At 40.8% G+C, this 13278-nt stretch overlaps 1 protein-coding gene across 4 annotated transcripts in view; it reads left to right on the top strand.

Moving 5' to 3' along the window:
- The window catches only part of SYT1 (synaptotagmin 1), a 359923-nt gene extending 352460 nt beyond the window's left edge, over window positions 1-7463 (top strand). For all 4 annotated transcript variants that reach the window (XM_075429339.1, XM_075429340.1, XM_075429341.1 and 1 more), the window contains 2 exons: window positions 213-346; window positions 4345-7463. In XM_075429339.1, coding sequence (XP_075285454.1) covers window positions 213-346; window positions 4345-4551 — 341 coding nt within the window. In that variant the 3' untranslated portion in view covers window positions 4552-7463. The remainder of the gene's footprint in view (window positions 1-212; window positions 347-4344) is intronic.
- The last annotated feature ends 5815 nt before the right edge of the window (window positions 7464-13278 follow it).

The raw sequence follows: 13278 nt of genomic DNA, 5'->3' as shown, positions 1-13278 counted from the left end.
GTAATAAATGTTTTGTACTTTTGTTTCCATCAGGAACACTCTGCAATCATACAGTAGTTTTTCTACATCGGAAATTAGGACTTTGTTTAAATACAAGCTGTTTGTTGCTAAAGGTTTTTCTTTTTTTTCATCAAGTCTTACATTAGCGGGATTAAAATCTGTAGGCAACACACTGAACTACCCTCTGAGCTGTACTTCTCTTGATTACTTAGATCCCTATGTGAAGATCCATCTGATGCAGAATGGTAAGAGGCTGAAGAAGAAAAAGACTACAATTAAAAAGAACACTCTGAATCCCTACTACAACGAGTCTTTCAGCTTTGAAGTACCATTCGAGCAAATTCAGGTAATGTCAAACAGCGTTTTGTCTTCCCTCTGCATTCCATTTCTCAGCCCTTATAAATATTTAACAGGAATCTTGTTAATTATCACGTGTGCATGCCTTCATTAGCACCTAGGTGCTACATTAGATGAGTGTGACTGCTTGAAGAGGGAAATTATAAAATGCACAGTACTTATGAAGCTTTGATTCATCAGTGAGAAATGGGTAACTGACATTTTCTGTTAACAGAAATGGATTCTGAAAAAAAAAAAATCCACAGGGAGATCACGAAGGAACATGCCAGCAAAAAAAGTATAGGGATAAAAGAAAAGGCATATATAGCAATTTTCCCCAAAGTATTTGAAATAATCAATTGGCGTCATCAGTCACATTGGTGTTCCCTGTGCGTTTATCAGTCCTGTTTGCTGAAAGTGCTGCAGCATCCTTCTTAAGTAAAACACATAATCATTTTTTTCAGTTTTTCACCACACCATGAAAACTTTTTTGGTGATTTGTATGCTCCTTGGAAAAAGACAGGGATCCGTACTGCAGTCCCTGTTTTCTTGGCACCTCAGGGGAGCTCCAGCAGTTGTCCAGGTGCTGCGCCTGGACAGTTCAGTGCCTAAAATTAGGGGGCTCGGAAGTCAGCACAGTGAGCTGGAAGTCACCTACATCAGCAGTGGAAAATACCTGGACGAGGCATCATTTCATTTTTTTCAGGAACTCAGTTGCTTACCTTTGGTCTACTGGGAGGCAAATCATCTCTCACTCATGAGAGTGAGATTTAACGTCTTCTGATGTTAACTAACCTATTCTCACAAGAGAGAAGGTCTTCTTAACCATCTCAGGAGGCATGTGGGAAACCCACATCAAATCCACTCCCTTCCCTAAGTGAATTTGAACCCGTTTCTTCAATGTCTTAAGCAACTATGCTTGTTGCCTGTGCCTATGGCTTGTTTTGGGAGTGCACTAGGAGTAGCAGCTTGGATGCATGACTAGCTCATTTAGGAGTTTCTTCATGCCCTTAGAGTCTGTGGAATCTAGGGATCAAACAGTGGGAAATCCAGTGGGGTCTATTGATTTTAATGAAAGCTGGCCTGTGTGCTTGTGAAAAAAAAATCTCATAACAAGCATCAGAGACCCAGAGGCAAAAAAAGATCAATCAAATTGAGCCTCTCTGGCAATTTAGGCAATGAAAGTCTTAATTTCCAAATAGGGACAGGACTGGAGAACTGGAATGGGCACTTTGAAGTTATCAGCTCTGAGCTTTGGCATGGTTAGGTACATTCTGTAGGTACTTGGCCATTTTGCCTTCTAATCCTAAATCGGTTTTGTAAGGTAGATATAGGCCCTTTAAAAAGTATTGCAGTTTAACAGTTTAATGTTTTGCACTTTTTTTGTTAAGTTTATTCGAATTACTTTATAGCTATTTACTTCAGTATGAAGCCTCAATTTAAAATCTGTAATTATGGACTTTGGTCATACGCCAAGGTATTTTGGTGTTAGTTATAAAAGACTATATTTAGACGTGATTTCATTATGGTTACTGAGGTGATTTCATGACTAGCAAAACACATTTTAAATGTTATTTAGACTTAATATGGTAAAAGTCACTGTGACTTTGGGGTAATTAATGTAAAACACATTAAGCAAACTTTCACAGTCAGATAAAAAAATAACGGCTATACAAGTTTCACGATGGTTAGAGAGCAAAGACAAGGGAGATCACGGAGGGTAAGCAGCTCAATAGCAGCACACCTGTGTAATTTAAAATGGGCCAAACGTTAACATTTTCAACAATTTAACAGTGAATACGGATTCTAGCTCTTAAGTGAAAACAAGTGATGTCTTGAACGATAATGGGAGAATATCCCCAGGAAGCTAAATCCTGTTGCTACAGGCAGATCAAGCATGTGGGTTTTTTTGCTGTTTTCAAGACAGATTGCCTCTGTAGGTAGCAAGGTCTCTTGGCCCTTTCAGTCCAAAGAATTCCTAATCACAGTGAGCAAGCTGCCACTCCAGGTATTTATTAGCAGAGGTGGTGCTTTCTACCAGCACCTGTTGGGCTTTGCAGTGCCACTGTTCCTTTAATATATGGTATGAAGGCAAAGAGATGCTCACGTTAATTTGTGGGCTTAAGGCAGAGACCACAAGGTAAAAATCATCTCAGAGTTAATAATCTGAGCAAGCTGTTCTTACATCTTTATACAGCAAGGAAAAGGGTCTTTTGTTTACAGTGCTCATTGCTGTCTTATGACTAACACACACAAAAAAAAAAAATCCAATAGTAACTCGCCCCCAAGCTTCTAGGTACAGCAGGCAACTTTTTTTTGTACCTTAAAATAATAGTCTTATGCTTACTTTTTTGTATCTGTGATTGTACCATGCATCTAAAACATAAATGTTTGTTTGGGGAGGTACCCTCAACATGAAAAGTGAGTATATTGCAAACAGCAACACTGAAACATCATTTTGGCATCAGAAGTACTTGCTTAAGGATATTGCCGTTTATCGTGAGTGCTCTGGGGAGACAGAGTCTTGAGTCTGATGTACACTTTTGTCATCAGCAACTATATAAATACTTTAGTGCCTATTGGAATCATCTCTTTCTCTGGCTCAGTGAATTGTACAATCTTTTAAGGGAATGGACTCTATAAAATAGACCTCATGAGTCTGGCCTTGCAGGTATGCTTAAAAGCATCAGTTACTTTTAAAAGATAGTCCTGTTACAAGCACTGAAATTAGTCATTCTAGTAAGAAATCCAGATTGTACATAAATATAAAGCCTTAAATTTAAAACCGTGATGCTTGAGAATAAAGATTTTTCTGGAAGAAATGTGTTTCAGGGCATTTCTTCCTCCAATTCCGGAAACTCGCATTTGAATAAGGTGCTGTGTATATTTACCACGAGACAGAAAAGAATCAGGGAAAGAACTGTATGTTCATCTTTAAAAATAAAGCTCCCTAAGGAGAAGCGTTCACAGTTTAGCAAAACCAGCCCAAGGCTGTTAATGCCTTGGGTGCTGTTGGGGAAGAACACCACTCCACCGAAGGAATAGCTGGTTCGACGACTGTTAATGACCTGATGGAGAGGAACACGGGCATGTGCACGCAAGCACATATGCAATTGCCTGGCTTGAACAGCACCTCCCAGTGTGCCCCAGTCTAAACGAATGGAAAATCATCTATGAGCTGTGACAGATGGGCTCACAGAGATTTTGTGGGAGTAGTTTAACCCTGTCCGCTGAAGGTCACCGTTCCTATGGCAGAAGTGGCACTCCAACCGCAGCACCACTGCGCCAGATCCCTGAGACAGTGGGGTTTATACTTCTCTCCAGCTCCCAGGAGCATACAGCCAGTTTTCTTGACTCCTGTATAAATTTATATAATACACACAGTGTATACATACTTAGGTATGAGCCCACACGTGCACGTGCACACACACAGAGGAGTCCACATGCATAGATGTAGATAGCAACTGTAAGGGCTGTCTTCCCAATTGATCTGAACATAACTGATTAGCATGCTGGATGGATGGGTAAGAACTGTTTAGAAGCAGAAAAGCGATTAACAGAATAGAGTACGATATTGCAAATGTCCACTTAGGGTAGAGCTGTTTCTGAACTTTATCTAATTTTTACTTATTTACTTAAACAATAACCTTAAGCTTACCTTTAAGATCTCCCTTTTAGCCCTGCACACTTCTAGCAGTCTGATTCTTCAGTAACAGCAACAACAATCTTAAAGATAATAATCCTCAATTCCCATATGAAGCTCTTCAATGAAAGGGGGCAAATTTCAAGTTAGCAGGAGCTTGTGAACTTAATTTCCTTTGGAAGGCTCACAAGAATCAAAGCCAAACGTCTGCATTTGCTTCTCACTGGGGCAACCTGCTCTGACTGTCACACACTTACCCCCTTCACGTCCGTGGAGCCTCCATAGTCATTGTCTGTCGCGAGCTTTACCCCTGCCCACCTTCCCCTCGCTGCCACACTCACTGGTCTTTCTCTGTCTCATTGTAGAAAGTGCAAATTGTTGTGACTGTTTTGGACTATGACAAGATTGGCAAGAACGATGCCATCGGAAAAGTCTTTGTGGGCTACAACAGCACCGGCGCGGAGCTGCGGCACTGGTCAGACATGTTGGCCAACCCCCGGCGGCCCATTGCACAGTGGCACACCTTACAGCCTGAGGAGGAGGTAGATGCCATGCTGGCAGTCAAGAAGTAAATGAAATTAAATCAAATTATGAGGAAGAAGAAGAAGAAGAAGAAGCCTTTCTGCATTTGCCCACATAGTGCTCTTTAGCCAGTATCTGTAAATACCTCAGTAATATGGGTCCTTTCATTTCCAGCCATGTGTTCCTGACACAGATCAGTTGTACTTTTAAATTCCTGTTTTAATTTGCACAAATTTAAATGTAGAGAGCCCTCTAAAGGCGCTTCATTTCACCACTGCCCCCCAGATCTACTCTTCTTTTAAGCAATATGATGTGTAGATAGAGCATGACAGAAATTATTTATTGTATCACACAGTTGTATATATACACCAGTATGCTGAGAATTTATTTCTAGTTTGTGTATTTGTATGTTGTAAGCGTTTCCTAATCTGTGTATATCTAGATGTTTTTAATAAGATGTTCTATTTTAAATTATGTAAATTGACTGAGATATAGGAGAGCTGATAATATATTATAGGGTAACTATTGTATCGTCTGCATTCCAGAAAAAAAATTCCAACTTGTAAGGCACTAGTAGTGTTACACTGACATCTTAAAGGACAACTTAAATCTGAGCTTTCAACTGGACCATCCTAATAACACGCTGCGCGTCCACTGTGAATCTTGGAGGGGCAAATCCGATGGGGTAGACTTCTTTCACAGGCAACTTAGCATGATCTGAGCAGCTCCGTGGCTGACCTCAAGGAGACGTAGCCAGAAACGAGGATACAATTTTGTTGTATATATTCCAAAGCAAACGCATAACAGACTGAAATGGCTTTACATTGAAAGTTGAGGAAGCAGTTCCATAGGAGGCAACGATTTCTTCAAACACACAAACCAAGACCATTGCAGAGGTTGTGCAGGGAGGGGGGAGACGCAGCAGTAGCAAAACGCTGCCATGAAAACAAGAGTAGCTCTCCGTTATCACCTTTATACAAAATTTGCATACTGTGAATTCCATCCACGATTTCACATTATAATGAGTTTGCACATTAGACTTTGTAACAAAATATTTTATTATACTAACTCAGATTAGAAGGAATGCAGAATATTTTTTAGACACAGCTGTGTGAGTTTATTATACAAAGTAGTTTCATGGTAAACAGACAGTATTGTAATCCCATCAGAAGATGACAAAATTTAGCCATAGTTCTAAATGCACTTCAAAGTAAGCCAAAAGAGAACAGCTAGTGACCTTTTATATACTATTTATACTTAAGTTTTAATTTGTCCTTTAAAAAAAAGTGAAAACAAAGAACAAGTTCTAGAAAACTGAAGCAACCTCTTCTGTATACTAGATGCTCGTTTCAGGAGGAGTTTTTAAATGTTTTCAATGTTATTATGTAGTAAATGGCACTATTATGAAGCTATTAGTCATTCCATAAGAGTCTTGAAAGACTGCTCTGTGTATCACTGTGACTGCCGTGTGTGCTTAGAAATGTAGTTTTCTCAGTGGATAGCAATCAATTTATTCCGTAGTGATATTGTAATAATACTGCCATTCCCTTCTACTGCACTGCCGAAGGAATGCATAGCACAAGCAGTTCTAGCTACTACGGACCAACGTAGAACTGGAGAGCTATGCAGGGGACAAGGATGCTATATTGAATGGGTTGACCACGCAGCATTTTGTCAAACCCTGTGCAATACTCTGCATTTCCAACCTCCCGACCCCTCGCTCCCTGCCGCTTTACTGTAGATAGTCATCTTACGGCTAGCCAGCATGTCATCTGGCTTGTACCATCTCATCAAGTCATTTAGGGCACCACTTCTATCTCGTGTACCGTCCTTTGAGGCCCCTCACTTACCTTTCCAAGATGTCAATCTATTTATAATGCTTTCAAGAGTTCCTTATTTTCAGCAATGCAAACTACCCCAGAAATGTGGAAATGCTCTGCCTTTTGGAGGGAGGCATGGGAAGTTAACCATTCATCTTCTTCCTGATTGTAGCAAAAAGAAATTACTGAGAACAAAGAACAACGATGAATGTAATCAGAGAACTGTGTACTGAAAACGAAATTCCACAGCCTCCCTCGAGGCTCTGCTGCTTCTGGGAGAGGTGCGACAGCCTGTGAGGTCAGTGCGGCGATGGCCAAGCACCGACGCTTTCAGTACATGGCAGGTAAAAGAAGCAGCAAAGATGTGGGAGGAGAATAAAAGTCTGGATCTCTCCCCACCTCCAAAAGTGAGAATAGCAAGGCCCATTTTCTTTCTTTTTTACATGAAACACAGAAAAAACACAAGTGAGACATTTTCTGATAGAAACAGGCGCATACATGCAAAGCATCAAGCTGGAATACGTTAAGATCTTAACCTTAAGGACCAAACCCCACCAAAGAAAAGAAGTAGATAGTCAGCTTTCCAGCGTAAGAGCTTCATGGTCTCCAACTTTCAGTTGTTCATTCAGGGTAGCTGCAGGTTCAAACAGCCAGGACTGATTCGTTTTGTTAAGGTATTCTTAATGCTTTCTCTTCCTACACTGCCAGACCGAACGTCACCGTAGAATGGGTTTGTAAGGTACGATGATTCTCGGAGACTGAACCTGCCATGTGACCAAGATGACATTTTCATCCTCAAAGAAGCCACATGTACCTTTCTGACAAAGCTGTGTGAAGTATTAGAATCTGATGCTGTAGAAAGATCCTAGTTGCCTTTGTGTATATTTACTGCCTGCTTGAGTGTTTCTCTGTGTGGGTTTTCTCTGTATCTTGTAGAAATGTTTGGGGTGTTTTATCCTGCCATATCGCTCGTGGCCCGCGAGCTGACAACTTTAGCCGTAATTTACCTTCATTTTTGATGAGGTGGTTTATATTTTGTTTCACTTTGTGTAGTGACTTCCCACAGTAGAGTTTTCCAATTGTCGTTAAAATAACATACATATTACACAGATATTCAATAAAAATGTTTTATTTCCTGTTGATGTTCCCGTGTTTCTCTTTTGATCTAAAATTTTGAGAAGACACTCCATTCTAGGACTTTCACACACTCATAAACTTGGAAGTATCGCAACTGTAACAGCACGGCACTTTTCAAAGGGCTGTGAAAAGCTACTTTCATCAGTGTAAAAGACAGACACAACCAGCACGGCTCTCGTACATGAATTCTCCACCTCTATTGCAGATGAAGGACTATTACCTTGTTTTCCCAAGAGCCTGATTATTTGCCTCCAAAAACATCAAAACACGGACTAGTTTCTATACCATGACAAAAACTCCCAAGTGGTTACCTACGCATCGGTACTCTTCAAGCCAATTGTGTTAGAGCCGTGGCTGAAGTTTTCGTTTGGAGAGAGATGGTACATTTTGATTTACATTCAAGAGCTACTTCTAAGCTGGCCATAAAATCAAGCCTCTTTTAGACTAAAGTTCATTAAATAATAGCTTAAACTGGGGTGGGGGCAGGAAGTGAATCCACAAAACAAGAAAGGATTGAAAAACATTGAGCTACGAAACAATTTAAGTTCCTAAGCCTATGGGGAGAAACAACTCACACACACACACTCCCCACCCTCAACCCACTAAAACACAAACCCCCCAAACCTGTAGCCATGTTTGGTTTATGTCACCATCTTCCACAGCAATCCTCCCTTCCTTGCTTTCTCCCCAATCTGAAAAGAAATATGCCCATTCCTTTCAGGAACCGCACTGTGCTAATTACTGATACCTACCAGTTTAACCACAGCCCTTGCTTAGACGTGGCCCTACTAAGAGTTAGAGCTCATTGTAAAGATTTTCAGGGTTGACCCTTTTCCCGCTGCTCAGAAAGTGCCGCCTTCTCTCCCAGCTAACCTTTTTTTTCCTCGTCTAGCATCAATGAGCACCAAATGGACTGATGCCCTTCTCAGCGAGCGAGAGCAGGCCGACATCTCCTGGTGGGCCTGGTTACTCTTCCAAAACTGTGAATGACTGGAGTCCATGTCTGTGGCTTTACGGACCTGCTGTGAGGTGATGCCTGCTTGCTCTGCAGGAGCTAACACTCCTGTGGTGCAGTGTAGTTCCCCATAGGTGGAGGCGGGTACCACATTATGGAGCTATGGGATGCTGCTGCTCCCTTCTTCGCCATCTAAGCTGCTGCATGGTCAGATCAAGCACGTACTTCCCTAAGAGGAGCAGTTTGCTTAAGAGGAGGCCCCAAAGTCAATAAATAAAAATACTTTGATCCAGGTTCTGCATGCACCAGCAATGTTTGCGGATCTTGAGAATACCAAAATGACATCCTTGTCAATCAAAAGCAGTTCTTCCAACAGGGCTAATCAGTTAAAGACAGTCGTTACAGCTAATGTAAGGAAAAATGCTTCATATAATAGCTGTTATACTAAGTGGGAAAAGAAACAAAAATTACCAGTTTTATTCAGCTCCTTTAACCCCTAATCAACTGTCAAGAAAACCATTCTTCCCAACTGACAGAATGTTACCAAAGCAAAGGATCTGTGCCTCTCGATCACTTTTCACATCTTGAGTCAATGAAAGTTAATGGCCTGTTAGTATGCAAAGCAAGAATTAGAACATTATATTTTCTTGATTACTCTAACAGTCAATTCCCTTATTTATTTATGCATTAGCATTTTCACTCCAGGCTGCCAGTTCAGTTTCTTATGTGCATACTGACCTGCTTTGCAGAACATACAGCTATGAACTTCATGCCCAGCCCCTATTTCCAGTGTCAGTTCAAACACTGTTGTTCATCCAGGCAGTAAAGAAAGTATGGAAAAGGGTTTCTCTGTACATACCACAAGAACTTTTAGCCAGTCTTAGTTACATTTATCTTATATGCAGTAAATCTATTTATATTAAATACAAAGAATACTTCTAATATTGCACCAAAAAGTAGTTCCAAAAGTACGTGACAAACTAATACACAGACGAATTTAACTCTGTGTGGTACTTTCTGACTGACACCTGCAGCAACACTTTCAAACACAACAGCCATACAAAGAGATTTATTTCAAGGTTACGCTGTATTCAACATTTAAAAGTTCTGCAAACTAGGGAATGATCTATACATCCATAATGGAGCTCATGAAGCGGCCAGACAGGTTGCGGAAGTGAAGACAGTTCTTCCAGGCTTTTAGGGTGAAGATGGAGGGGGCAGGTGGTATTGTCTTTTTGTTCCATGTGTGCACTGCGCAATAACATACTGAGATTTTGAACAGCCATGTAGACCAAAAAAACCCAAAACAAGAGAGTTTCGTCTTCTGACAGAACCAGTCTCATCAGTTTGACAGCTTACATTTAATTTCTGTCAATTATTTCATATCTTTGTATGCTCTCTTATTACTTACAAAAAGGAAAGCACTCAGTAGGCGATGCCCTGATGTTATACACCAAACAGAGCCAACATCAGTTTTTCTCGTGAACAAAAGAAGCAGCAAAATATTCTCTGCTCCACTAATCAAGATTATCCCATGACCCTGCACAAACCTCCCAAATTTTGCTCCCATCCTCCCAGAGCCCAGGGACAGTTCTCTCCTTGCATTTATTGCATTCACATACACGTGAACGCAGAACTCTTTTCAGTGGTGCCCAGCGACAGGACAAGGGGCAACGGGCACAAACTGAAGCATAGGAAGTTCTGTCTGAACATGAGGAAGAACTTCTTCCCTCTGAGGGTGACGGAGCACTGGAACAGGCTGCCCAGAGAGGTTGTTTAGTCTCCTTCTCTGGAGATACTCAAGACCCGCCTGGACAAGGTCCTGTGCAGCCTGCTGTAGGTGACCCTGCTTCAGCAGGGGGTTTGGACTAGATGACCCACAGAGGTCCTTTCCTGCCCCTAACATTCTGTGATTCTGTTCGTACCTTAGCCTAGCAGATTTCATGACTTTGCTAAGCAGCAGCAGCGCCCACTGGCACCAAGAGGTTGTTCCAAAACCCTGACACAGATCTGTCATTGAGGACTTCCAAATTGGGCTTAGGCTATATTTGTCATCTCCCTTGGACCATTCATCAGAAGGAGGAGGATCTCGGGCTGTAAATCCTGATGAAAAGCCTGACAGGTTGGAACCTGGAATGCAATGCTGAAGTCAATTATTTCACACTTAGTCAGATACATTATCATCCACTCATTCTGGTGAAAGACAGACTCTGAGGCTCAGCAACTTGCATCCCGCTCAAGATGTTTTTTTCTTCATGAAGCTGACAATATTATTAAACCAATTTTTTTTTGAGATAGTTTCTGTGACATTCACAATTCAAAATGGCTTTCATATATTTTCTTTCTTTCAAATACAAGGTTACCTCTATTGTTTAACTCAGGAATTTCTAAGCCAACTACTCAACGTTAATAATAATTGGCTAAATTGTTTAATTGGCTTTAACTCCTTGCTTCATTAAATTTCTTGCAGTTTCACTCACTCCTCTCCAACCATACACCATGATCTGACACTGATTGATACGCAAGAGACCTGACAGAAGGGTACAAGGAAATTAAGTAATCAGAGTGACTGACAGAGTCCTTTTCGTGAACTAAATGAAGGTTAAATAGTCAAATTTCAACATAATGTAAGATTAAGGGTGGGGTTCTAAGAATTTAATTGTTGCAGATGAATATTTATTAATGATCTAGAAAACAGATGAATGAGTTAACAAAATTTACCTGTGGCGTAAAATTATTTCAGGTGGAACAGACCTAAATTACAAGGCCAACTCTAATTTCATATGTTGAGAATCAAGTGCCCAGACAGGCACTTCAGCTCAAATGTTATTGATCACTCAAAAGATTCTGGAGAGGTTTGTGAACAGTAGCATAAAAAAAGTCTGTAAAGATGATCTCAAATGTGAAGAGAAGGTAGGAGAGCTTGTCAAGCCACTAAGAAAAATGAAGGCAGAATTTCTTTTTTGTACAAGAATTGCTGACAGAAAAACAGATTTTTTTTCTCAGTAGTGTCTAAGAATGTAATGAAAGCTTACGATGAAGTGGGAGTACACAAAGCATGTTCAAATTACTACCCTCATACACATCCTTAGACTTCATATATGTTACCTGGAATACGTTTAGTTGTAGACATACTTCACACATCCACAGAACATGTCTAGGTGTCCCAGCTCAGCACTGTGTACAGATGGCAGGATCCCTCCTGGCTTCAGTAAGGGCATTTCTCCATTACAGTGACTACTGCCACTGAGACATAGGACCCTCCATGCAAATATCTCAAAGTGCTCTTCAAAGATCAAACTAAGCCTTGAAAAACACCTAATGAAAAACTGGAAAATACTACCCTGTGAAAAGCTGTCATATGATCTGGTATAGGGCAAAAAGCTCTCCATGGCAGCCGAATCAGGTAAATCTTTGTAGCTCAAACACAGGGTACAAAAAGGAATCGAGCAAGTCCTTGGCAGGAAGAAGTTGTGAAAAGTAAATCTTTTTTGAAGACCCAATCTTGAGGGAAACATAAGACATTTATGGAGATTATACAAATGAACAGAAAAATTAATGTGAAGCAAATGAATAAATATGTATCCTAGCTACAGACTTCTACCATACTAGAGAAAAAGTATCTAGCTACAGATTTGTACCACAGAGAAGATGATTCCAACCTAGGCCACATACTGTCCTGTGTTTGAGTCTTCCAGGTCTCCAGAATAAAAACCTGAGAACATTCAGGCTGTCATTGTTGCTTTGCTCCATCCTTCCAGAAAGAGTCTTTTTTTCCCCACAGAAAGAATTACCTCTCCCGCTCCAGCCCAGTCATGAGGAGAATTGGTTAATGCTCTCACTCCTCGAATTTAACACAAACAAATAGCTGCCTGAAAGGTTTGAGCACCGTGACCATAATTAAATCTGCGGTAATTAGTAATGCAACAACAGCAAGCAAGAAAAGCACGCAAGCTTCTCCAGCTGACATTTTTTGAAGTACAGATAACACAGAGGAATAAATCAGAAAAAAATGCAGGAAGAAAAAGCAATCACTTGCAGATCAGAGGACTGAAGCTTTGTCTCTGGCCATACTGCCCCAGCACCACATGGTCTTCTTTGGTTTGGTCTTCCCCCATGTCACTGTTAGGTCAATATTGCCACAAGATCTCCTCTAACTAAACTTTTGATCCCACGTTTGCTACTGTTTATGTTGTATTTACTGTGTTCCCTAATACAGCTGAGCACAAGCTGTTCTGTTGTTGATTCTTCTCATGCTTCCCTTGCTCCACTTAGTTTCTTAGCCAACTTTCTTTTCCCTTCTAAAGTTTATTCAGCCACTCAGGGGGGTTGGCCTAGATGACCCACAGAGGTCCCTTCCAACCCCTACCATTCTGTGATTCTGTGATTCACTCTGTGATAACTGGTGCCCAACAATCTCTTAGGAACATGGGTTTAGGGAAAAATACCGAGTTGCAAAAGCCTTTGCAACCAGTTACTTCTTGTTTCAGAATATAAATTTGAAAGATGCTACAGTGTTTAATCGCTTCCCACAATATGATACCTTTCTGTACATGTGCAGTGTAAGGTATACTTTTCTCATGCTCTTATTCTATACCTTATTGGCAATGATGAGTCATACCAGAACTTCAAAGAAGTGTAGTAGCACTTTTGATGGGGAAGAAACGTGATGGACTGGGTGACACCGAAGGCTTTTTTTCCCTGCACCAGAAATTCTAAATCAGTTCCCACCACAACTTTCATCATGTCAAGTGCCTTCATCAAATCTCCGGTAACTCCTTCCTTAAGAGAGAGCAAACACTCTCTCTGCCTAGCACCGTAAAGCGAGCCCATTTCATTACAACCAAGGTAGCTGCACAATCAGT

Source organism: Opisthocomus hoazin, chromosome 8 (assembly GCF_030867145.1).
Source record: "Opisthocomus hoazin isolate bOpiHoa1 chromosome 8, bOpiHoa1.hap1, whole genome shotgun sequence".
Classification (NCBI taxonomy): domain Eukaryota; kingdom Metazoa; phylum Chordata; class Aves; order Opisthocomiformes; family Opisthocomidae; genus Opisthocomus; species Opisthocomus hoazin.
Note: the sequence above shows the minus strand (reverse complement) of the source record. Positions and strands in the feature narration are given on the sequence as shown.